This window comes from Phragmites australis, chromosome 5 (assembly GCF_958298935.1).
Source record: "Phragmites australis chromosome 5, lpPhrAust1.1, whole genome shotgun sequence".
NCBI classification, from domain to species: domain Eukaryota; kingdom Viridiplantae; phylum Streptophyta; class Magnoliopsida; order Poales; family Poaceae; genus Phragmites; species Phragmites australis.
Window position 1 is genome coordinate 37,903,741 of NC_084925.1, and position 23,870 is coordinate 37,927,610.

At 41.4% G+C, this 23,870-nt stretch overlaps 2 protein-coding genes and 1 pseudogene across 2 annotated transcripts; 1 reads left to right on the plus strand and 2 right to left on the minus strand.

Moving 5' to 3' along the window:
• On the plus strand, window positions 1–3,703 carry LOC133918039 (mechanosensitive ion channel protein 1, mitochondrial-like; annotated as a pseudogene).
• A 37-nt stretch (window positions 3,704–3,740) lies between these two features.
• Window positions 3,741–5,727, minus strand: LOC133917659 (uncharacterized). The gene is made up of 2 exons (XM_062361537.1): window positions 4,038–5,727; window positions 3,741–3,956 (listed from the first exon to the last, which is right to left on the minus strand). The coding sequence occupies exons 1-2, from the start codon at window positions 5,451–5,453 to the stop codon at window positions 3,837–3,839; spliced, it is 1,536 nt and encodes a 511-aa protein (XP_062217521.1). The 5' UTR covers window positions 5,454–5,727; the 3' UTR covers window positions 3,741–3,836.
• Window positions 5,728–14,886: 9,159 nt separating this feature from the next.
• LOC133917660 (brassinosteroid-responsive RING protein 1-like) lies at window positions 14,887–16,342 on the minus strand. Its single transcript, XM_062361539.1, has one exon. It carries the CDS (start codon window positions 16,071–16,073, stop codon window positions 15,447–15,449), a length of 627 nt encoding a protein of 208 aa, XP_062217523.1. The 5' UTR covers window positions 16,074–16,342; the 3' UTR covers window positions 14,887–15,446.
• Between the last annotated feature and the right edge of the window lie 7,528 nt (window positions 16,343–23,870).

Here is a 23,870-nt window from a genome sequence, read left to right on the forward strand (position 1 = left end):
ATGTTGGTGTACAATGGAGATGGTTCAGTTGTGCTGAGCACACTACAAAACCAGGCACTTCCACACCTAACCAGATCAAAGCAGTGGAGATGGTTCAGTTGTGCTGAGGACACTACAAAACTAGGAACTTCCACACCTAACCAGATCAAAGCAGTAGATCAGTATAGTCCTGTTACTAGTGTGGCAAAAATATGCGCGCTGCATCCTTCAGCTCATGTAAATCATTATCGGTTGGTTACATCAAAGTACCGCTGCAACTTGTCACTGGGATTCTCAGGTGTTCCAAGTCTCTGTCACATGTATTCATCGTATACTAGAACAGAGTCAGAACGCCCCAAAAATGCTATCTCAAAGGTTTCTTCTACATGAGCGTCTGAAGTTAGCACCACAGATGATGGTGGGAGCACTTGGATTGATATGTCAGAAAATGCTCATCAGTCTACTATTGATGCTAGCACTGTTGCAGGCAAAAAAGTGAAGGAGCTGAGTGATGCAATTACACTTATGTCCGAGAGTTGTTTGGTAATCATCAAGATCTGGAGAAGGCAATCATTCTATTTGGTGGGACACTGATTTGTACAGCAATGACATGGATTGTAATGGCTATTGTTCTAAGGAAGCTCCACAAGTACGCTTCAAAAGGTCCTCTCATGACACTTCGGGGAGACTCAACTAAAAATGATATGTCCTATCAAACAAGCTTGTAGAGTGCATCCGAAGATCCAGCAAAATTTATGGCATATGTCCTATCATCATATTTATGGAATTTTCACAGATGTGAGGACATATTTCACCTTCTAAGAGAAATTTAGTCACTTAATACCTTCTTACTGTATAATTGCATTGGCAATGAAATAGAACTTTAAATTTATGTAATTGTTTTCAAGTTCGCATCATATTCCAGATTTTCATGTTCCTTTCATATATTTTTACCCTTTTAACAAAGGAGGCTTACTATGATATTTCTAATGTAATTTAAAACAGTTACATCATCCTTTGCAACATATACATGCTAGAAATTTATGACCATCTATGGTACTTTACATTTGTGCATATTGATACTGATATTGGTAGCAAGGTATTATTTGTCTTCATCTATGGTATTATTATACAAATCATACTGCTATGACGCCGATAATTTTCTAGTCAGATGCTGAAGTATATTCTGAATATGTCTGAGGCCTCTGGTGCTTCTTCCTTCCTCAGGGCTGCAGTTATTGCACCAAACATTTCAGCTTATTTGGTCCTAGTAGCTGGTCATTTATTTAGTTCAGTGGCGAGCCTGTAATCAGTTCAGAAAAGAGTTCGCGTCTGTGGGTGTGAGTTCAATTTAGAGTGTGTGGGTTGTTGTTGTTGTATGTTTTTTAACGTTTTCCCCTATCTTCATGCAATGCTACGTAGTTCTCCTACGTGTTCAAGATAAAAAAAAACATTTCAGCTTATCTTCCACAGGCATGGCAGGGGGCATTTGTTGTATCGTTTGTGTGGTTCCTTCACAGATGGAAAATCAACTTCATTGCTAATGCTATGGACAACCAAACTGCTACAAGAACTGACCAAGAAAGATTATCAGCATTTGATAAGGTGTCATCGTTAGGACTGATTGCACTTGGAGTTATAGCTCTTGCTGAAGCTTGTGGTGTACCTGTGCAGTCAATATAAACTGTTGGCAGTGTTGGAGGTAACGTTTTACTCCCTCCGTTCTTAAATGTACGTTTTGGACATTGACATGGTCTCCAGTACGTAACTTTGACCACTACTTTTCATATGAGAATGATAATCAAAATTTGTAAACTACTATACTATGAAAATATTTTTCATAACAAATTCAATGATATTATGTTCATATGGCCAATTCAAATAGTTTTTTGTAAATCAAGGGTCAAATTTAGAGAGCTTTGACTACACACTTTCTAGGCCGTCGTACATTTACGAATGAGGTAGTAACATTTTAGGGAACATGTTGTTTTTCTTCGCATGAACATGTCTTCGAATATTGCATTTCCTGAGCATTTCTTTTATGGAGAATAAGTTGGCAAGCCTACCTGAACCAGACTTTTATCATGCCAATAATCAATATTGTTTCATAGTCGACCAGGAGAAGCTAGAACTACTAAGCTTGGAAATGACTGTATCTAGAATGTATTCAGTACTCCTTGTATTTATGGATATCAATGGAAGCTCAATTAAGGGATATCACTAATATTTGTAGAGCTATGATGAACCACTCTATACTCTTCATACATATATGCAACACAATACCTCTGTATTTGGACAATTGGCAATGTTGCCTTACATCTGATTCAGTAGATTTTTATGTATGAATATCTACTCAGCATTCCTGTTGCCACAAGAAAGGATATGTAAAATGCATTGAAATTTCTGTTACTTTGAACTTCGGCTAGTTACACAAATATGGTTTCGGGTTTCTGGTTTTCTGCTCAGCTTAGGTTTGACACATGAAAACAATAGTGTGACTGTTTTTATAAGTATCTTCAGCAATCTAAATATGCTCAATAATGTACATATACTTTCTGATAACTAAGAGCTGGATCTTTTCTTTTTCTTTTTTCTTAACTAGTAATTACATGTGTCAACTAACATTTACTTACTGTTCTAGGTGTTGCTAGTGCTTTCGCTGCTAGAGATATCCTTGGTAACATGCTGAGTGGGTTCTCTTTACAATGTTCAAGGCCATTCTCAGTTGGAGACTGCATCAAGGTGCATGCTCATTTATTAAGTTTGCAGTCATTAGCCTGCTAACACCATGGGTGAAATATTTGTCCTTTTAATAGCTAATCTTGGCTAAAAAGCCAAATATGTTCTGTGTAGTGATTGCCTGAGTAAGTTCAGAGTCAATCGGATGAGAACTAATTTATCACAGAAAATTAATAAGGTAGCTAAACGAGGAAAATTATCATACATAAATAAGTCTCAAATGATAAGATACAAAATAACTGATGCTGCATTGGGTGCATTTTTTGTTAAATGTAAACAAAAGCTACAAATTGGGGCAAAAAATTGCCTCTAGAAGCATTTATTCGAACTGAATTTAATGAACTCATCCAAGTTAGGCTTAAGAAACAAAATATAAAAAAAATGTGATTACATGAGACAGCGTTGTTAGGTGTTTTAAGTAGAGTGGAAGACACAAACTTTCATGGAGAATGAATAGAGGTTTAGAATGAAGACAAAGTTCACTAAAGTGCTCATGCTTTCAACAATTCGTACTCTTAATTGCATGCCTCGAGAAGTTGTCATTCCTCTTTATCTTTGATATTCCTAGTGCAAAAATTCAAGAAGGGAACACTGATACTTGAAAAATAGGGCTTAGCTTTCTTCACTTCTTAGTTACATAGAATTGTGTACTTTTCAGCTGCATGCAATTTCTAGATGGAACTTTGTCTAATTTTAATGCCTATCTCATACTGCTTAACTGATTTTCTGGTTGATGCAAACTTCGAGAGACTAAAAGAGCTTTCAATTGCAGGCTGGATCAGTAGAAGGGGAAGTGGTTGAAATTGGACTGACTTCTACGTATCGTCAAGCGACATCAACTTGCGAGCGCCCTGTAAAATCTGTAATGCTGTTCCTTTATCCTTTTATGTTGTTATTACATCAACTGCTTGTGTAGCTAGTTTCCAGAAGAAGACCAAAAAACAGAGAACTAGCAGGACCTAAATCTCTTGTAGTAATGCTGTAACTAATAAGCATCAAAATATCAGTCATATTATCAGAGAAAATGTTCTTTCTTTCTTTTTCTTTCATCCTACTGTTACAGGAATACAAGACAGAAGAAAAAGATGAATTACCTATGCACTTTGTCTATGTAATGATTACAGTTGGCTGATCTCCTCCCAGTCCTCACATACACCCACGTCTATGGTCATCGTTGTGTTCCCGTCCTCTCCTTCCCTGGGAGATGACAACACTCTGCAGCAATTCCGCCTCGGAGACTGCAATTTCATGCAAACTAACCTGTCAGGCTCGCTACTGGATGATAGAAGAGATAGTGTCGAGAGCTCGGCGAGGTTTACCCGGTCCCACAGTGCAGGGTCGGGCTTCTTAAGCACGAGCACGGTGTCGAGCTGCGCGTCCGGGTCGGTGATCTTCCACCGGCACGCGGGGCGCACGTCGTTACGCCGCCGCCACCGCTGGTAACTCGTCACGGTGGTCTCCCCACCGCGCGCCACCGCGCGCCGCGCCGACGCCAGGTAGTACAGCGCGGGCCGCTCGCACGGGTTGCGCGCCAGCGGCCTCGTGTTGAACGCGTGCGACTTGTAGTCCGCGCGCCGGTACCAGTTGAGGAACGTGCGCGCCGGCGTCTCCATCTCCCGCGGTGAGATCACGCCCCTCGCCACCATCACCACGAATCCCCACGCCACGGACACCGTCCACCGGTTGGCCCCGTCGTAGCATATCGACTGCTGCATCACCCCCACCGAGTCCAGCATCACCGGGCCCTCGAACAGCCTCCGCACCGCGGCTGGACGCGACCGCGCGTTGGGGAACAGCGGCCGCACCACGTCGAGGTGGTGCAGCGAAACGAGCGGTGCCACGGGGTGCGCGGCGAGGAGGCCGAGGAGGTCCCCGTACACGTCGTACTGGTGGAACCCTGGGTGCCTCGTGAGCGGCACGCCCAGCTCCGCCATGCACGCCTGGATGCGGTCGTCGCTGCCGTACAGCGATGGGTACCGGCGGATGCACGCGTCCTGCATCCGCTCCAGCTTCGCCGCCAGCGGCTGGCTGATGGCGAAGCCCCCGCCGCCGAATGCCATCCCGTACGAGAAGTAGATGTTCTGCAGGTGGCTCTCGGACGGGGACCCAATGTAGTAGGGCTGGCGGTGGTCAAGCCTGCCGAGGACGGCGAGGAGGTTGTCAGGGAGGAAGACGGTGTCGTCGTCGCCCATGACGAACCATCGCACGCCGGGGAGGTCGAGGCGGAAGGTCTCGGAGACGATGCGGGAGATGCGGATGGCGGAGCGGTGGCCGCGGCGGTGGGTGTAGGGGAAGTGGGAGGTGTCCGAGGAGACCTTGATGGGCGGCAGCCCCTCCGGCACGTTGGACCCCCGCACTGGGCGGTCCAGCCACACGAACCCGCGCATGCCCCCGCCAGGGCGCCACCAGATCTTGATGTACTCCTTCCGTTTCTCCCACAAGCGCGCCGACGCCGCGATGCCGAACACCACGTGCTGCAGCGTCGTCGCCGTGGGCACCGCGGGAGGCGGCGGCGGCGATGGCGGTTCTAGGTCATTGTTGTTGGCGAGGTGGGTGACAACCGAGGCGGTGGCCGTGACGGGGTCAGCTGGCGGGCAGGATGGGACGGAGGAGAGAATGACGTGGAGGGTGTAGAAGACGTAGATGACGCTGAGAGGAAGCAGGAGGAGAAGAACGAAGCGGAGGAGGAAGGCCATCGTGGTCTCCTTGCCGCCTCCTCCGGCGGCCCCCTTCATTGCCCGCGCCGTCTCTGCCGGTCGTTATATATCACCGTCTCCGTCGTCGTGGTCGTCGGCTTCTCCGTGGACAGCGGCAAAACTTTCCGGTGGAAGGGATCAGATTTGTGTGGGGAGAGTGAGTGAGATCTTGACGGAGGAGGACCTGGTTGTGGAATGGCGTGGGGGAGATCGGCAGGCTGCGCATTCTCCTCGCGCGCTGATGGGAGCGGTTCAGGTTCAGCTCCTCGGCTCCGTTTGTTTCTCGCTTCTCGGTTTCAGTTCTTGCTCTTGTATTCTCTCGTTCAAGATCCGACGATCTGGAGGCAGGCAGGGCGGGGCGCTAACATACTTGCAACGAACCTCAACGAATTTGGGCCCGCCAGTTGAGTGGTATGGGCCTATTTGAATATTTTGAATATAATGTTTCAACATTTTAACTTGACTAGCTGAAGTGCCCATACGTTGAAACGGATCATTAATGTCTTCCAAATTTCTAAATTCAAATCATGCAAATTCCCTTTATGATGTGATGACATCTTGTGACAATTTACCTTTACATAATGAAATTCAATCTCCATTTACAGGACTCCATATTTACTTGGCAGAAAATTGTTCCCTACTACCATATTAGCCTTTTTAGTGTTGTTTGTCACACACAAGCATATTTGATCAATCAAAACAATTACTGCAAATGTAGACGCTCCAGAAGAAAAGACAAATGAGCTTAAGAATTTCAGCTATCATGCGAGTACTCCATGTGACCACTTTGCAAACTCAATGTCTTGCAGGCAGTATGTCAGCATCGATGCTTTGCTTTCTCATAGCAATAAACACAATAGTCAGATAAGCAGTCACATGAAGGATTATTTAGCTTGAAAAACTGTTCACTCCCATACATAAATCCAATATACTCGCATTTCCGGCATCGAATATCATACAGGAAATAACAATAGAAATTACCATAACACTCCACAAGCACAGTGGTAGTTCCATGTTCCTTTGCGGCGAATGACCTGAAAAATATATTATGTCGTCACTTGTCAACGACTGCTGGATGATGCATGCATCTTCAGGGTGCATGCATTATGTCTAAAATAACTATGAAAATGGCATGCTGAAGAGCAATGGATGCTTGATGTCCAGCAGTTCCATTCATTCTTGAATGACCGAAGGACATGGCCCTTCGGACTTTCAGAGTTCAGAATGAAGTAGGTGACATTTAAAAAGTCAATCAGGACAACTTACAGAAAATGAACCTAGCAGCCGATCGCGGGCTTTTTCTGGAGCTTTAACTTTCTCAGGACAGCATCAAGCACAACTTTTTCCGAGAACAAACTAATCTCTACCGTATCTATAGTTCTAACCAGACATGAAGCTACACATGGGCATTCTTCACAAAGGTTTTAATTAATTGCTCAATAAGCTTAGAAACATCGTAAATAAATAAGAGGGAAAGGAGATAGTTGCACCAACTTGCGAGATATTTAACTTATCACTCTAAAGAGTGGCATACTCTCGAATGCCATTCACTTTTCACTGACATCCATGTTTGCCATATGAGAGAAGAGTTCTTTTAGAACTTATCGAGCAGCATCAAGGTCATTTTCTCCTTATCTTCTTCGCCCCGTGTCCAACTTCCTTGGTTGGTTGTCTCCCTCGCAAGTGAGGAAAGCTGCAAACAGCAAGAATTATTCTCTCATGTGGCAAAAAGTTGAAGCCACTTGGCATTTGAGAGTGCGCCATTCTTTAGAGTGGCATATTGGACAATAATCAATTACATGCATAATAAACGTAGCCCTATAAGGTATTCTATTTTGGAGAGAAACAGAGACAGGATAAAATACCTAGAGAAATTGTATTGTGAACAGGATTCAGACTGTGTTAAACTTCTTAGAATGAGTAAACATGTATTCTTCAAACTATGCACCAAGTTTCATTCTATGGATGCACTCGGAGATATTTGGCATTGCTCAGTTGAGGAACAAGTTGCGATGTTTCTCCAAGCTGTAGGCCACATGAAAAAAAAATAGGGACATAAAGTTTCATTGCACAAGATCATCTGAAACTGTTACTAGATATTTCAATAAAGTTTTATATGCTATTGGTCAACTTGACCTGAGATGCTTACACATAGATCTATGTCCTCCAAAATTAGAAACAACGCAAGATTGTACCCATATTTTGAGATATGCTTCAACCTTTTGAAAGAGACATGCATAATTAATTTAGTAATAAATAACTTTATAAGTGCCAAAAGGTGGGCAAAGTGGCTCTGGTTCCCATTCATCACAAAGCTCATCAATCTCCTGTAGAGCGAAAAAAAATTGAAAATCTAACCTTCTTCACCACTTCTTATGAAGCAATAACTAAAGATAAATTAAAAAGAAGAAAAGATCAGAGTACTCCACCCTCTCTGTGAGTGGCTTCTTTGGAGGCTTGTAACTCTTCGGGGAGAGCTGAAACACTATAGCAGCGATCGAAGCTCTTCCACAACCAAGTACCCTGAAAATTATAGTACCACCCATGCGTGGGATCCTCTGCCTTTACAAGCAAAGTCACCATATTATAGTATCTATGACTTTAGCCCTTATGCGAGTCGTTGGATTGAGAACAGATAATCAAGATTTATTGCTACATTAATGCTACAGTATATGTGATACAGTTACATTGTTTTGCTTACACTACCCGTGTTACAGTGATTCACTGCAAATTACTGTAGTGCCACTCACATTTTACCGTTCAAAATACTGTAACGCGGTGACTTTGCTCTGCGAAGACATAGGATCCCAGTCCATGCCTTACATAATGTATTGTAATATCATCACTTCTGAAGTTCGTGACTGCTGGAAAAAAATTCTTACCATCTATATGAATCCCAAATACCACAGCACCTGCGAGGGGCGCATTGAACACAGCAGAAACCCGTGCAAGCGCCACAGCAGTGGCATTTGTGACTGGCAACACCATTTCCATATCCTACTGCAAGTTGTTTTTCTCTAGTTGCAAATTCAACACCTCAAATCTGTGATAACAAGAAAGAGGAAACATTCTAACTTCCGAAGCCATTATTCGTAAGTCTTTTTTATACAATTACTCGTAAATTGATAAACGACCAAGCAGTAGATTGCCCAGAAATTTTCTACAGAAGTTGATCAATAATACAATACGTACACCTATCCACACAAATCCCAGGACCGCATAACTGGATCCAAACCGAGACACACCCTAAAATTATTACCTTCACTTTATCCCAAATCCATCAAACACCTGCTCGAGATCTCAATCGCAACCACTCAATACCAAGATTCGCCCATCTCTGTAGCCAAGACAACTCCCTGGGAACGGATTGTGCTTACGAACATCACCTAAAACAATCCGACCCGCAAATCGAATCACTAATCCGACCAACACAGCACGAACTGAAACCAAACAACCGTAACCCGCCTCTCTGTTCCAATCAAGAACCTCAAATTAATGCTCCGGACACTCATGGCCACAACAATGCATATGAATATCACCAAAAATCAACGCAGGAAAGGACGGTCTCCTCACCGCCACTTTGATCGGATTGGGTAAGTCCTTATATCGTGATCAGATTGTTTGCAAATTTTATACTTGTATAGACTATCAACCATATCTATTTTATCCATATAATCTTCTAACCTCATGGCTCTAGATCTTTTAGGATCCATCCGTTGTGCTCGAGGATAAGATACCTACTTAGATTCCTCGATCGTTTTGTAGCGGCTTCTGATGTCGAAGGAACGTATTTTTAGAAACTATGTGCTCCTCAATACATCGATTATGAAGTACGGTGATACGTACTATGATCCGTCGTTACCGTTCATATCTTTGCAAGCGGCGAAGATATGGGAGCACGAAATATGTTGCAGTTTTGGTTTATTGCATGTGCATTTCACCTCGTGAGGCACAAGTTAATATTGTTGTACAGTGTCTCCTGCGCTACACCCTGAAGTATACCTGTGGTGGCACATGATCTCGAATTCATTGTTGGTCAGGTCGTAGATCCTATTACAATGAAAGTGTGTCTTATTCCTCCTTCTGGATATGATTTATTTCGCCTTATATGTGAACCCCATGTTGCACCTCGTAGCAGTATTACCACGGTCTCGAAAGTAGTCCATCATTTTATAAAATGTGAGCTCAATGATGGCACACAACGAGATGCCCCGTACACCCTTTAGGATATTATTAAACGCTTCCGCTATATTCATTTTCATGATAATGTACCTAACATGGGATACAATAATTTTTGAAGGGCTATTTGCATAAGAAAGGGTAAAATACGATCATGTTGCTATTTTCTAACCGGACACCGTCAGTGTTATGGATTAGGGTCCAACGCTCCACCGACTTCCCTGCTATCCACTAGCTAAACGTACCATATGAATGACTAACGATAGTTTGCCCTCCCAACATTTACGTTCGCAGATAGTCCTCTTGTGCTTGCTGCTCTACCGTCATCTTGCGAGTGGTCTTATTTAACTCTCCATATCTCGTTGAATTTTGCTTGCTAGTTTTGAAAATATAACCCTTTGAATCTCTTTACAAGAGACTTGATGCAGTACCTTGTGTACAATTTCATATCTAAGTATCGCATGCACCACCTTCTCTCCATATCAGGCCATGTAATAGAGTAGTTTGTGCTATCATGCAACAAGTCCAACGCATACAGAAGACCCTTGTTGCGGTCTGAGATGATCAAACTCATTCCCTATTACCCACGATATGTGTCCTCATAAAGGTGAGGAACCACAATATGCTATTATTGTTCTCACTCTCAACCATTGCAAAGGTGGGAAGAATGATCTGATTATTTGCATCTGCCGCCATTGCTGTCATAAGGGTACCATAATACTTGCCACTCAGAAATGTGGTATCCACGCATACAACCGGCCTGCAATGTCTAAAAACTTCGATGCATTATCCAAAGGACCAAAATAACCTGATGAGGTATCGATCAATGGTATTGTATGACCCATCCTCTAGCTTGATCGGCTTATCCGTCATGGCCCACTGAGTCCCTGGATTCATCATGGCAATCTCCTGCAGTAGTCTCGGAGCATAGTTGTAAGACTCTTCGAAGCTTCCAAATAGTATATTTAGTACCTTCTGCTTCGCTCGCCACGCGGTGTGGTAATTTATCAGCATACCTATCTTAGTCTGCACCTCCCTTGTAATTGATTTTGGGGACAAACAAATGTTCGTGCCAACAAGGGTGATGAGGAATTGGGCTATGAACCTCGTATCAACGGCGTGGCTCGTATTCTTAACAGCCTCTTCGCTGCATGTATGTGGGTTGTGTCTACTGATCACAAATTAGTTCTCATATCTTGCCTTATGTGTTTGTACGAAGTAAGGATAATTCGGGTACTTGAGACATATTACCTCATACTCCGCAGGGTTAGACTGGGCATACTTATGGTCTCTTCTTATCATTACAACATAGTTACTAATAAAGTGGATGACATCCCCCTGTTACGAAACTATTGTCTAACCTGGATGTCGTTATTCTAGTATCCCAAGTTAGATAAGGTGTTATACTCAATGATGGCATAATCTAGCACGAAAGTACTGGATCGTAAGCACCAGGTCATCGTTGTTAGCAACTTCTTCATCACCACTACCACCGGCTTCATCATCTATACGTCATGCATCTACCTCATAAGGGTCCACTCCAGCTCCCTTTATATCAGAGCTGCCCTCCCTGACATGCCCTCTCTCCCCATCATGCATTACCTGCTGGCCTAATCCTTCCACGCTAGTCACTGCATCACCTTGTACCAATCGTGACACTATGTTTGCGTACACCATATATCAAAGTTCTCCTACAATGCCTTACGTGAGTACAAAGCACATGCGTTGTTATTTCTGATATCGAATAATGTATAGACAACGCCCGAGCTGTTTGGAATAAGTCGTGACCGCACACCCTCTAAGATAACAATAGAGGACTACTGGTTCACACGCAAAAGGCTCATAACATACGATTTCAGGCCATCTAGATAAATAGGTAACTCAATCGGACTCTCTATGTGCTAGCAGTTCTGAATTGTTACGAGCCTCCCATGTAAAACAGTGGGACGTTTTCCATGATAAATATGAAAAATCATAGCGTATCTGCTAAACAAATGTACATGTAATAAAATAACTACTTAGATATATGTACGATACACAAATAATTACGCCTCTCGATAAATAATAAGTAAATTAACAACGTAAATTAAATAATATAGTACTTATCAATGCTAAATATTTAAGTAATGAACAATGTTAATTAAATCATCAATATTGAATTCAAATGAAATAACTAATATTTAATAAATATTAACTAAGTATTAATATACAACTATTGTGATTAAATATTTAATAAATATTAAAAGTAATAATAAATATTTACTGCATAACTATTACATAAATATTAAACAGCAGGAATCCCGAAATATTAATAAATAATAAACATCTATTAAAAATCATTATTAATATTTAAAGTTATGCGCCTTAATTATTTGACAACCATTATTTAAATAATCTGATTAATTATATTACTCTACGTAACCTAAGTGATTAAGCTAATTAAATAAATTAAACTAATTAATATGCTTAATCATATACCTCTAATAACTCTTATTAAATTAAGTACATAATCTAATTATACTAGTTAATGATATTTATACAATTATACTAAGGAAATTATCTAATTATACTAATAAATGAAAATTATATTATTAAACTAAGTAAATAATCTAATTACATTGACTATTCAAATTCATATAATCGAGTAAATAATCTAAGTACTCTGATTTATCAAATTAATATAATTAAACATATATAATCAAACAAATTAAACAATCTACTTACTCTAATTACTATTACTAATCTAAATATTAATTAAATATGTAATATATGTACTTAATATAACTGAAGGAGCACTCTCAAAGTGTTCAACTCGCGATGCTTCTCCTCGTATTGCTCCTCTCCTGCTGCTCCTCCTCTCCTCACGCTGCTGCTCCTCGCCTTGCGTTGCTGCTTCTCAACTGATGGCGACCTCATACTATACCGTTGGCTTGCTTTTCGCACGCGACGACACACACCGAAGAAGCACGCGAGACAACTGCTTTCCACACACGAAGACAACAACACGAGGGACGTGCCGAAAGCACTGACACATAAGGTGCCGAATACGGCACTATATATCATATCCAGCACATGAGGTACCGAATGCTCCCCCCTCCCCCTGCTTTTTTGGTGAATAGAGTACCAAAATCCGGTATTCGGTGAAAGAAGTACCGAATACACATGTTAAATTTGTAAATATGATAACATATTATCTAGTTTTAGTAAATACGGTCTCTTTATGTTAGCTATTTTTGAATTTTTGCCCTATCTATCAGGAATCAATATCCATGTTTGCATGGCTTTCGTGTCTCTCTTAGTATTTTCATGGCCAACTAGCATATCTATGTTTCGTAATCTTGATACCTAATTGAAATCTTGAATTAACATAATTTAATTTCATCACATACTCAAATTTAGACCATGATTTCTATTAGGTGCACATCAAGGTATTTTCAACCACGGTTCAAAAATATATGACGGTAATAAGTCATAGCCAATTACCACCGCTTCCCCATATCCTAAGTTCTTTACCTCTACTGCCTGGAAAAGTACTGGTTCCCTTCCGTAATGGTCGTCTGATTTGACCTTTTTGAGTTAGAAACGTGCCAAAACCTGCCATTGTATTATGGTGACTTTTCAAACAACTTGTTTTATATGTTTTTGTATAAATTAACTTGAACTATCATTTGTTAGCAATAAGGAAAAAAAGCTACCATAGCTGCTGGTATTACTTGTAAGCATCGTTTTCTAATATTAAATAAGTTGGAAACATAATTTGTGTTGATACATAAACCAGCTAATATGTTTCATCTAGAGATACGTACGTAAGTAGTAGAAGTAGCTGAATCGTGGAGCTGGCAAAGAAAAAAAAAAGCTGGCCGTTTGAGTTTTTTTGTACGTGCTCGTAAGATAGTTTTCATCTCTGTTCAATTCGCTACGCAGGCTGCCAGAATTTTTTAATCAGCTCACCCCTTGGTGTCCGTTACTCACGAGAGGTTAGCCACACCACCTTCACGGCTTGACGAAGTGTCAACTAGGGATTATTTGTTAAAACTTTAACTATAGTTTTGATTTATAGTGGAACAGATTCATTAGTAACTCAATAGTAAAAATAGATAATATCTCTTGACTAGCTAGGCTAATTGATTTCGATTCATATTTAAAGTAACATTTTGATAGCTCTATAAAATTGTATAAAAAAGTAATGAGATCAATAAATCGACTTTGTAAAATCGTAGAGTCATCCCGTTTAGCATGGCTGGGTCCAGATCCATTGTGTATCCTATAAAGAAGGAAGCTTCTGCCTTCTATAGTTCACTAGCTTCTTGCTTTGTTTAAGACATTAGGCAGTCAGTCCTACATGGCCAAGTGAATCGTATTCGTATGTTCGAGGCAGCTACCTGTGGAAATAGCGCCCGCCCGCGGCTGCCACTGCCAGTACTCCGTCACTGTCGAGAGCTACACATTGACTCGATTCGGCCGCTTATTTTATGGGTGTGCGGTGTCGGTGTGCCTTACCTCTCAGTCAGGTCAGGTTACGGCACGCCAAAGTGGGTCAAAGCATGATCAGCTTGCCTTGCGACTTGTTAATCCCTATCGCTTAAAATGTTACACCAGGTGGAAATCATAAAGAAAAGACGAGGAAGCGTTTGATTTGTGGATGGTCATACGAGATTTTCTTGTCAGGTCAGAGAATCTTATATTTACTAATTAAATGGTTTTTTTTCTTCACGTTAATCCTAGGGAAATCATAGGAATTCTTATAAAAAAGCAAAACATCCGACCGTTAAATTGATTGGCTAATTGTAAACATGGATCACCAACCAGACGAAACAACATAGAAGATTAAAAAACAAATCATATAGTCCAACCTCAAGACTAATTCTTGCCTTGTCTTTCTTTTTTTTTTTATACCATTTATCCAATAAGATTATGTTAGTAAACTCCAATTTAATTACGTTAGCAATCAACACACTTTTCCAAATCAATTAAAATATGCCAATTAAATATACGTGTAATCCAACATTATAAAATTAAAACAACAGAATGCAAACATATTACGGATTATCACATAAAAATAATATCAAAGAATTTATAATGTATCTCCAAAAAATAATATGAGATACGGTGATGACATTAAAAATAATAATAATTTCAAAAAAATCAAGAAACAAATAAAAATCAATTTGCATAACACATAAAATGAAAATTATAAATCAGATCTATTCACAAATAATAAATATGATTCCAATATTATGAACAAAAATGAAATTTATATTTTACATTCTAATATTTAAATATAAATAGCTGATGTATCTTAGCATACAACCATTATTAACACAAATATCTATAATTCAGACGTAAACTAAATTTTTAACCTGTGCAGTCACGCAGGTTGATACGCTAGTGATACTAATTGTCTTCAGAGATGGGAGGATCTTCTTTGCTACAAGGCACAAGTGGATGGGAGATGTTGGTGCGCAAGACTCGAATGGAGCAAGCACTGGATCGATCCAAAACTCTGCTATGCTTCAACAGATTTTTTTTAAAAAAACTGACGCTTCAACAGATTTAATTTGCAAAAAGTATTCACAACTCCACAGATTGGAAGATGGGATAGGCATACACAGCAACCTAGCTAATTTCCTACGTGTCTTTTCTTTTGGGAGCCTCTGTAAAAACCAGGGCGCTCTCCTCTGCCATTGGATTCGCCTTTCACCGACCGAGCCGGTTGAAGACGAGACCAACAGTGTGCAGCAGACTGCAGTAGTTGAGCAGATTTGGCGGCGGTCGCCTGTCTGACCGACCGACCGGTGTGGTCCGCGCATGGCGCGGTTTGCGACGGACCAGGTGGACTGATCGTCGGGCAGCTCACTGGAAGCCGCCCAAGTCGTTGAGCAGCAGCTCGTGCGGCCGCAGCAGCGTCGGGGTGGGCACCATCAGCAGTGGCGTGGACGGCAGCGGCAGCAGTGTGGGATACAACATGTCATAGTCGGAGGCATCGGGCCAGGACGCGGCGCCGGCGCCGACCCAGAGCTCCCCGGGGATGAGCGGCGCGCGGCAAAGCGGGCAGGTGCGCTGGTCGTGCGCCATCCAGCCGTCGAGGCATCCCCGGTGGAAGCCGTGGCGGCAGTTGCTGAGCTGGCGCACCTCGTCGCCGCTGCCGATGCTGCTGAGGCAGACCGCGCAGTCGCCGTCCCCGCACGCCTCCGCCAGCTCGTCGAACCGCACCACGGGGAGCGCCTCCTCGATGACCACCGCCGGCACGGGCCGGAACTCCGGCCGCCGGTGCTGCAGCGTAACCATATCGTGCCCGTGGTGCTCCTGCGCCGCCGTCGTGTCCGGCAGCGGGTAGTTGGCGCCGAGGTCGATGAGGTCGCCGAGCCCCACTGCGTTGAAGGCCCAGAGGAGGAAGCGGTGGAGGTGACCGAGGAGGAACAGCACCTGGAGCAGGACCCGCGGCAGCATCATCTCCGAGCACCCCACGGGGAAGCCCATCGATCGTGTCAATCGTGGTGCCGCTTCGATTGAGGCTGTGCCGCTGGGTCACTGGCCTGGTGGTGGTGGTGGATATGGATTGGTGACGCGCGCGTGGAGGGACTGAACCACCAAGGAGGAGGTCGTTTATAAAGCATTTGGTTTCTGACTCGAGTTCTTTTCGTTCATGTTATCATGTACATCGTAGTGGCCGGCAAGGCACTTGAGCTTTTTAATTCGTCAGCTTATCTGATTTGGTGGTCATGTAGTCATCCTGAGTCTCTAATGTGTGTGATTAGCTGACAGTCGATGAATTTCCTATGTTGCCTATGAAGTGGATTCTATTGCGCTCCTTAACAAAGCGGTACCGAGATTACGCACCAAACCACTTGATTAAAGGTTAGAGGCGTAAGGTGCCGGCAGGAGACAACGATGGGATCTTTTCAGTGATCTGCTTGCAGCCTCCCTTTTGGACCGGCAAGCTAACCGTTGCTAAGTGGATTTTATTTTCAGTGATTGACGAGGATATATATACTCATTATTATATATTCTATAAATACTATATAACTATAAGGATGTGCGACGCTCTCTTATTAGATTCGGTACCATTTGTTTGAAAATATTATACTTGGTGAAATACGGATAGGATACGCCTAAATTAACCTAGTTAAACTGACTATGAAAAGGAAGAGAAAGGGTGCATACAAGATAAGTCTTTCTACACGCACAAATCTCATAGCAACTCGTGTCTTTAGATCTATGAAGCCGCAAAACTTCGTATCAAGCCTAGTCGGGTAGGACTATCAATACCCATCGAAGATCCACGACAAAAGTAATCATCATCTAACTAAAGCTTTATTAGTAGGAACATAGAAGACTACCTACTTTTTTAGACTAGATCTATACACATTTCCTGTTGTAAATTTTAATTTTAAGATTAATCAAGGCAAGACATAACGTAAAGTTATTATCCATTCGGAGGCTCGAACTTGTAAAAACAACTTATGTACCTCTTTTATGATATTCTTCTGTGACCATATAAGTATCCTATATTTACATTACAAATAATATGTAGTCATGTATAATTTCTCAACAGTGATCAAATGGGATAGAGGGAGTGATCCAGTATATAGCCTACTAGAAAATGGTTTGTGTTGAGGAGATGGTTGTCATCGAATAATGGAGGTGATCGGCATTGGTGAGGTAAGTGCAAGCCGACATGCGGAGGTAGCCAATGGCCATCCATAGAGGTGATCGATGTGTGACTGGAGTTAATGTTATTGCCTGTCGATCCGTGTATGTGGTAGTAGGATCGGAGACTGTGGCTGGATTTTAGAAGTATATTATTATAGAAGATATAGATTGATTATAGTTATTAGATATAGATAGAAGAAAATAATAATATTGATTGGAGGATCCAAACAATTGAGAGGGAGGAGACGAGACTTGATTGTGAACTGTTTGATCATATAAAATGTATAGTGAAAATTGTTTGGATATAATATAACTTATTTATTTTATAGAAGTGTAGTATAAATAACCAACTAATTCGGACTGAGAATCTCGCTCTATGACATGGCTAGCGCCGCTGGTTGCTAAAAAACCTAGGTTTTAATAGCCTATCAAACGCTTGTGAATTGTGTGAAGCCAGCACGAATGCCTCAACTCATAACACACAAATTTCACGTGAGTGCAACCCTAGTCTGGCAGATAAAAACTAGCTTTGTATGTTGCCGATCTCTCATGATTGATTCAACCAGCTGATCGAGCAGCCTGAACAGATCGAAGTAGGCGAGAAATCAAAAGTAGGCATGATTTTGGTGCCTCGCACAGTCGCACGTACCGAAAGGGACGTCCACGATCAGCCAGCCCCTAGCTAGTCAATCAGTCGTGCGTGACTTTCAGAGTCTCCAGTTGTTGGCGAGAAACGCCACCGCACAACGATCAGCCGGTATTAGACCGCCTCTAATTATATTTTCTTCGTTTTATTCTCTTTCCTATTTCTTTTCCTATTCACATTTTTTTTATTTTCTTTTAACTCTACCAACTTCTCTTTGGAGTAATTCATGAAGAAAAAAGAAAAAAAATTCCATCCTAAAAGGAATAATTTTGAGAATCTCATAACGAAAATCGTAAAGAAAAAACGTTAAAACACTGAAGAGAAAAAAATCTCTTCGTAAAGAGATTTTAGTTTTTTTTTATAAAAAACTCTTAGAGATGGTACCCGCGAATTGCGATGCGGCTGCTAGTGGTCGAAATGGGGGAAAAAAAAATCCGCACGATAGGGCATACGAGATTTGATTGGTAGCGTGTTCTTTAGTCGGCTTGCACGCCCAGCCAAAACGTACGAGATCAACCTGACGACCAACGATTCTGTTAACTTTTTCTGGTTAAGGCCCCTTTTTAGATCGAGGGAAATTTATAGGAATTATAAAGGATCTAAATCCTTAGAATTTTTTCCTATATATGTATTTGGAACATAGGGATGAACATGTTAAATTCCTATGTAATGCAATCCTGTGCCTCCGATTCCATAGGAATTATAACATGAGCTCAAATCTTATATTTTGAGAAGTCCAATACAATCTCTCTCTTTCTCTCTCTACTCGTGTTATTTTCCTACAAACTATCTAAATACATCACTTCTAACATTTCTATGTTTTGAAATCTTATTGAATTAGAGAGTACAATCCTACGTTCAAGGAGCCCTAAGTTCTTTAGCTTGCATGCCGTGCCGCACATCCACCTGTGTGTGCCACGGCAACGGACCGGACCGACGAGGCGAGCGAGCGCGCACATGTTGTCCTATAATTTTTTTAATAATATTATTTTATTAAAAAATTATAAAAAATAATACCCAAAATTGCAAGAATAGGTCTACATAGCAATGGGTCCGGAGACCTATCGGTAAGCATGTGAGGCCGAAAAGACCCGTCGGCACCCTGCGTGCCGACATGCCCTCGAGTAGACACCGAGATAGTTGTCAGGCTAGGTGATAGCTGACAGGCTTGTCGGCAACCTATGTGCCGACATGTGAATTTTATTTAAATTTTTGTTTTTAGTGGTTTTTTAATTTAGAAAGAATCATAGCAAAATTCAGTGTACATCCATGAGTTATTATGGTAGAATTGATACTATGACAGAGTTAGGCGTATGTCAGCCCTAAATAATATTGCTTAGAATATTGAAATGTTAAACTGTGCGAAGCACCATATGTCATACACCGACTCTAACAACAATAATGACATGTTCGGTATATTTTTCATTCCATCATAGACATGTATCGATGATGAATCTAATATGCTTTAGAAAATTTAAAGAAGCCACATACAGAAAGTAATGACGATATTGGTATGTTCCATACAATTCTAAAACTAATCTTGATATGTACTGATTCTAAACCGATAAATTCGTAACAATGCAATGCCAAACTATTTTAAATCTATAAATTTTGAAAACATTAAAGAACCTATTATCAAAATATCCGAACTTTTCTAACTATTTTAAATTTCCTAACTAACTATACTATGTTATCTACCTATTGCTAATTTCTAAACCATACATACTCTATTCTAAATTTCATATCCTTACTTTCCTAAAATATCTACTCTACTATAACTAATTTCCTAACTATGCTATATTTATACTCTAACTAATTTTCTAATCATACTATATTTTCTAATCTACTCTAACTATTTTTCTAAATATACTACATTTTCTAATGTTTTTCTAACTAATTTCCTTATTTTCCTAAATTTTCTACTCTACTCTAACTAATTTCCTAACTATACTATATTTTCTAATGTTTTCTAACTAATTTCCTACTGATTTTCTAACATTTCCAATTTTTCACTAACTATTATCTATTTTTTTAAATAAAAGCAAAGAAAATATTCCTTTCGCTGCCCCCGTTTGTCGCCGTCCACCTCCGCTTGCCGCACCCGCACACTTGCCCGCAACCTCTCATTGTCCTGTGCGCGCGTGAGGAAGATAAATTGGCGGCGACCGAGGGATAAATATAGGCATGTCGGTACGTGAAGTGCCGATAGATCTAACGTGGCATTTGTTGGTGCTCCATGTGCCAACATGCCATGACATGGGACCTGTTGGCACTTCGTATGCCGATAGACGCCTGGGGTCCTTCGAAAACCAATGTAGGAAAATGGCACGTGGAGTGCTGACAAGTCCCTAGTCGGTACTCCGCGTGTCAGCATGTATCTATTCTTGCGATATTACGATTTTGAATATTTTTTTATAATTTTTAATAAAATAATATTATTAATAAAAATTCTTGCTTTTTAGTTTTCCTATCCACATATACTAAGGGAGTGGATAACACAACTCTTTATAAGTTGATCTCTCTCCACCCTCACTATCAATATGGAACTAAACACATCAATTTCAATTTTTTAATAGGACTTTAAAATTTATTAGAAATTATTCTCACAAATAAATAGACTAGGCTAGTATATATTGTTTTAGTCTTCACAAAAGAAAAGATAATCTAACATATCCTAATAAATGCCATGTGATCTTGTTCATCTTTCTGATACGATGCCCTTGCTGCACGCAATCCGATCGCTACGAAAATGACATAAAGTGGAGCGTAAAGGAACGGAAAGAAAAGCAATACATCGTGGTCTCTTTTAGTTCGTGGATCGATAGCTTGCCCATAGCAGCTCACTAGCCCGTATTAGTCCATAGAGCTTAGCATTTCGATATTTCACTGTCAGTTTGGCCGCGATCTAATGCTCTCACGTAACAACCAACTGCATGTTTAATACGTTATCAACTCTCGTCGCCTTTCGCCCTTTCGTATTTTCTTTCTTTCCCCTATAGACCCCGCACGGCGCGTAATGCAAATGTGTCAGGTCACAGTGCAAAAAGGAGGCGCACCCAATCAACTCGTCAGCTCACGCTCTCCGTTGACGTGATCCTTCCAATGCATCCCGTGACAGTGGCCAAGTACGTGCACAGTAACCAGTCCGGCGCAGCAAAGTTTGCAGCAGCTTTGCGGCGTCCTGCGTTTTGGGCCTTTGGCTGCTCCGCGGAGGAGACGAGAGGCTTGGGGGCTTGGATTGGAATGGACGGCCTTTTGCATATTTTTTATAATGGAATATAATTATACCTCAACCTCTACATCCGGAGATGCACGTAGTACATATTGACTAAAAACAAGCCAATGAGGCCCAGTAGTTGTCCGAAATTTGCCATAAAATAAAGGAGGAAAAGCATGGAGCGAAAAGCATCGAGCGCATATTCTATTGCTAAGCTTTCACCAATTTTTTATGGATATATCCATTGTTGTAGTCTCAAGTAGCCTGCAAGCAGTGTGCATACCGCCCTGTTGCTCCACTTTTGTAGCAGTGCCCAAAAGCATATCCAATTTATTATCATGAAGATCACTTACATATAAGAGTTAACTTTTGTTTTGTCAAAAACCATATTATTCCAGCTGAGTCAAATTGTCCCACATAAGGCACTTGCACCCACTAAAATCTGTTTCTTAAGCTGCAAACCAATCTCATATAGCCATGAACAAAACATATTGGATACACTAGTTGATGGTCTTAGCCAAATGTTATTTGTACCACTCTTCAAATAAATCTAGCAAATTGACGGTCAAAGCAAAGCAAGCAAGTTGGGTATGACTTATTTTCATGTGCTTTGGTTAACTTCTTTTTCAATTATCATTCAAGGTCCTTCGATTAACACCAACACTTTAGCCCCATCAGTAATTAGATGTTGATCCATACAGTATGATTGTATATGAGCGAGGTTATTGAAGTTTACAAGGCCGAGTGTGACTTTAATATAATTAACCGCAAAGCTGGTAGTTTTTTAAACGTTGAAGGACGGTCGTCACATATTCACTTTCCAGATAAACATTACCATCCGGTTAAGTAATGTCATCCTCCCTCAAAATGAAGCAATGCCTCATCACATTCGACAGCGCAACCAAGTGCAAGTCCCAGGTGGATCTTGCCGGAGCATTAACGATGACCGCTGGATATGTCATCCAAAATGATGCATGAGGTTCACGAGGCCACGGAGTAGCTAGTATTACGCGGCGACAGAGATCTGTGGTTCAAAGTTGCAATTATATAACTATCTATTGTAGTATCATTGCAAGATCAATATTGCTTCCTCTCGCTCCAGGTGTGCTTGTAATCAGAACCACAAAGAGGCAGGGGCGGATTGACCAATATGACAATCTATGGCGCTCCTTATAACTAGATTTTGGTGCGATTACTCCCTACCCTTACTATTTCTTCCGAGGTTTTAGTGGCTGCCATTGCTAAGTGAGGAGAAGGAGCAAATTAGTGATTGGAGGACCAAACTAGCGACCGCCTCTACCCCTCCCCCTAATTTATCTATGATTTTGGTCTATGTTTGGCAGGTCATTTCTACGTTTGATAAGTTAATTTGTTTGATAAATTGGTGATTGATTGTTGTGTAATCTTCGTTTAGTGAGGTATTTTTTAATGTTTTACTTTCATTTTATCTGCAACGAGTAATTGTGCAGTGGAAACCGCCACGCACCAAGAATTTGTTGCGTCGCATCTTTCTCATCGGGCTAGGCTTGTTTAAAACTAACAGAGCTTTCCATGGTCCGGCCTGGGAAACGCTGAGGCCTATTCTTGGGCCTTAGATGCCCAATCCAGAAACCATCTACTTTGGGCCAAATATGAGCTTAGGCCTTCAAGCATTACTTTGCCGATTTATTTTATGAGCTTTTAGGATACATTTCTCGTGTGAAATTAACTGAGCCAGTTCCTCGTAATGGTTAGGATCTTGATGATGTTTTATTCCCTAAAAAAAAATCGTGATGCTGTTTTCGCAGATAGTGAGTAGTTGCTTCGGCCGAGATCCTGCTTCAAAAGATCAAACTCTCACAGAACTTAAAAGTAGTCTACCAAAATTGGAACCCAGTAGTCCTATCGGTTATTTTGAATTTTTTATACTGCTTTTGCAGAAATTGGAATTCAATTTCTGAAAACGATCAAGCCCAAAACTAGTTCTTTGCAGAGAAATGATCATATATTTATATTTGAATACAGAATCAAACAAATCAATTCCACAAGACGATACTGCGAACTGAGGGGGGTGACACGGTCTTAATTTTCTTCACCATACAGTCGTGGAGCACCTAAATGAAGGCGATGATTGTGGTGTCACCTGCAGAACTTCTCTTCTACGTCGGGAAATTTGACGCTTCAAATTTGTCGCAGTGATACTCAACCAATCGCCAATTTTCTGAGTTCGGACCGGAGTGAAAGAGACACCACGCATAAACATTTACCTAGTCCGCATGCCAACTGAAGCGGTTACACACATTTGTAGTTCTCGGTTTCTCACCAACAGACCAAGTCCAATCTCGTAGGTGGTAAGAAACATTGGAACATTTCACGGAGTCGGGCCAATCTGTTGCTAGTCCAAACGCAACTTGGAAAAGTAACCACTAAAACCACGCAACGATCGTTCGCAACTGCGACCGGAGTGGGAGAAAATGCGCAAGTCCTCGCGATACGCCTACAGAAACGAGGAAATTTCACGTGCCCCGGCCCCCAACGGCCCCGCACGAGTCAAGAGTCGGGCCGGGGCGAAGGTCCCGACGAGCAAGAGGAGCCCTTGACGAATCCACCGCTAGCGACAAGAGCCGAATCCACACGCAGTGTGCCACCATCGCGCATGAACCGGCTTCTCTTACTTTGCCCAGCAAAAGCAGAGGCAAACAGTAACATGTCTTTGCCCCGATCAGTTAGATTGAAAATAGACCGTATAGATTTAGCGCTGTAGTACCTCTACAATATTTGT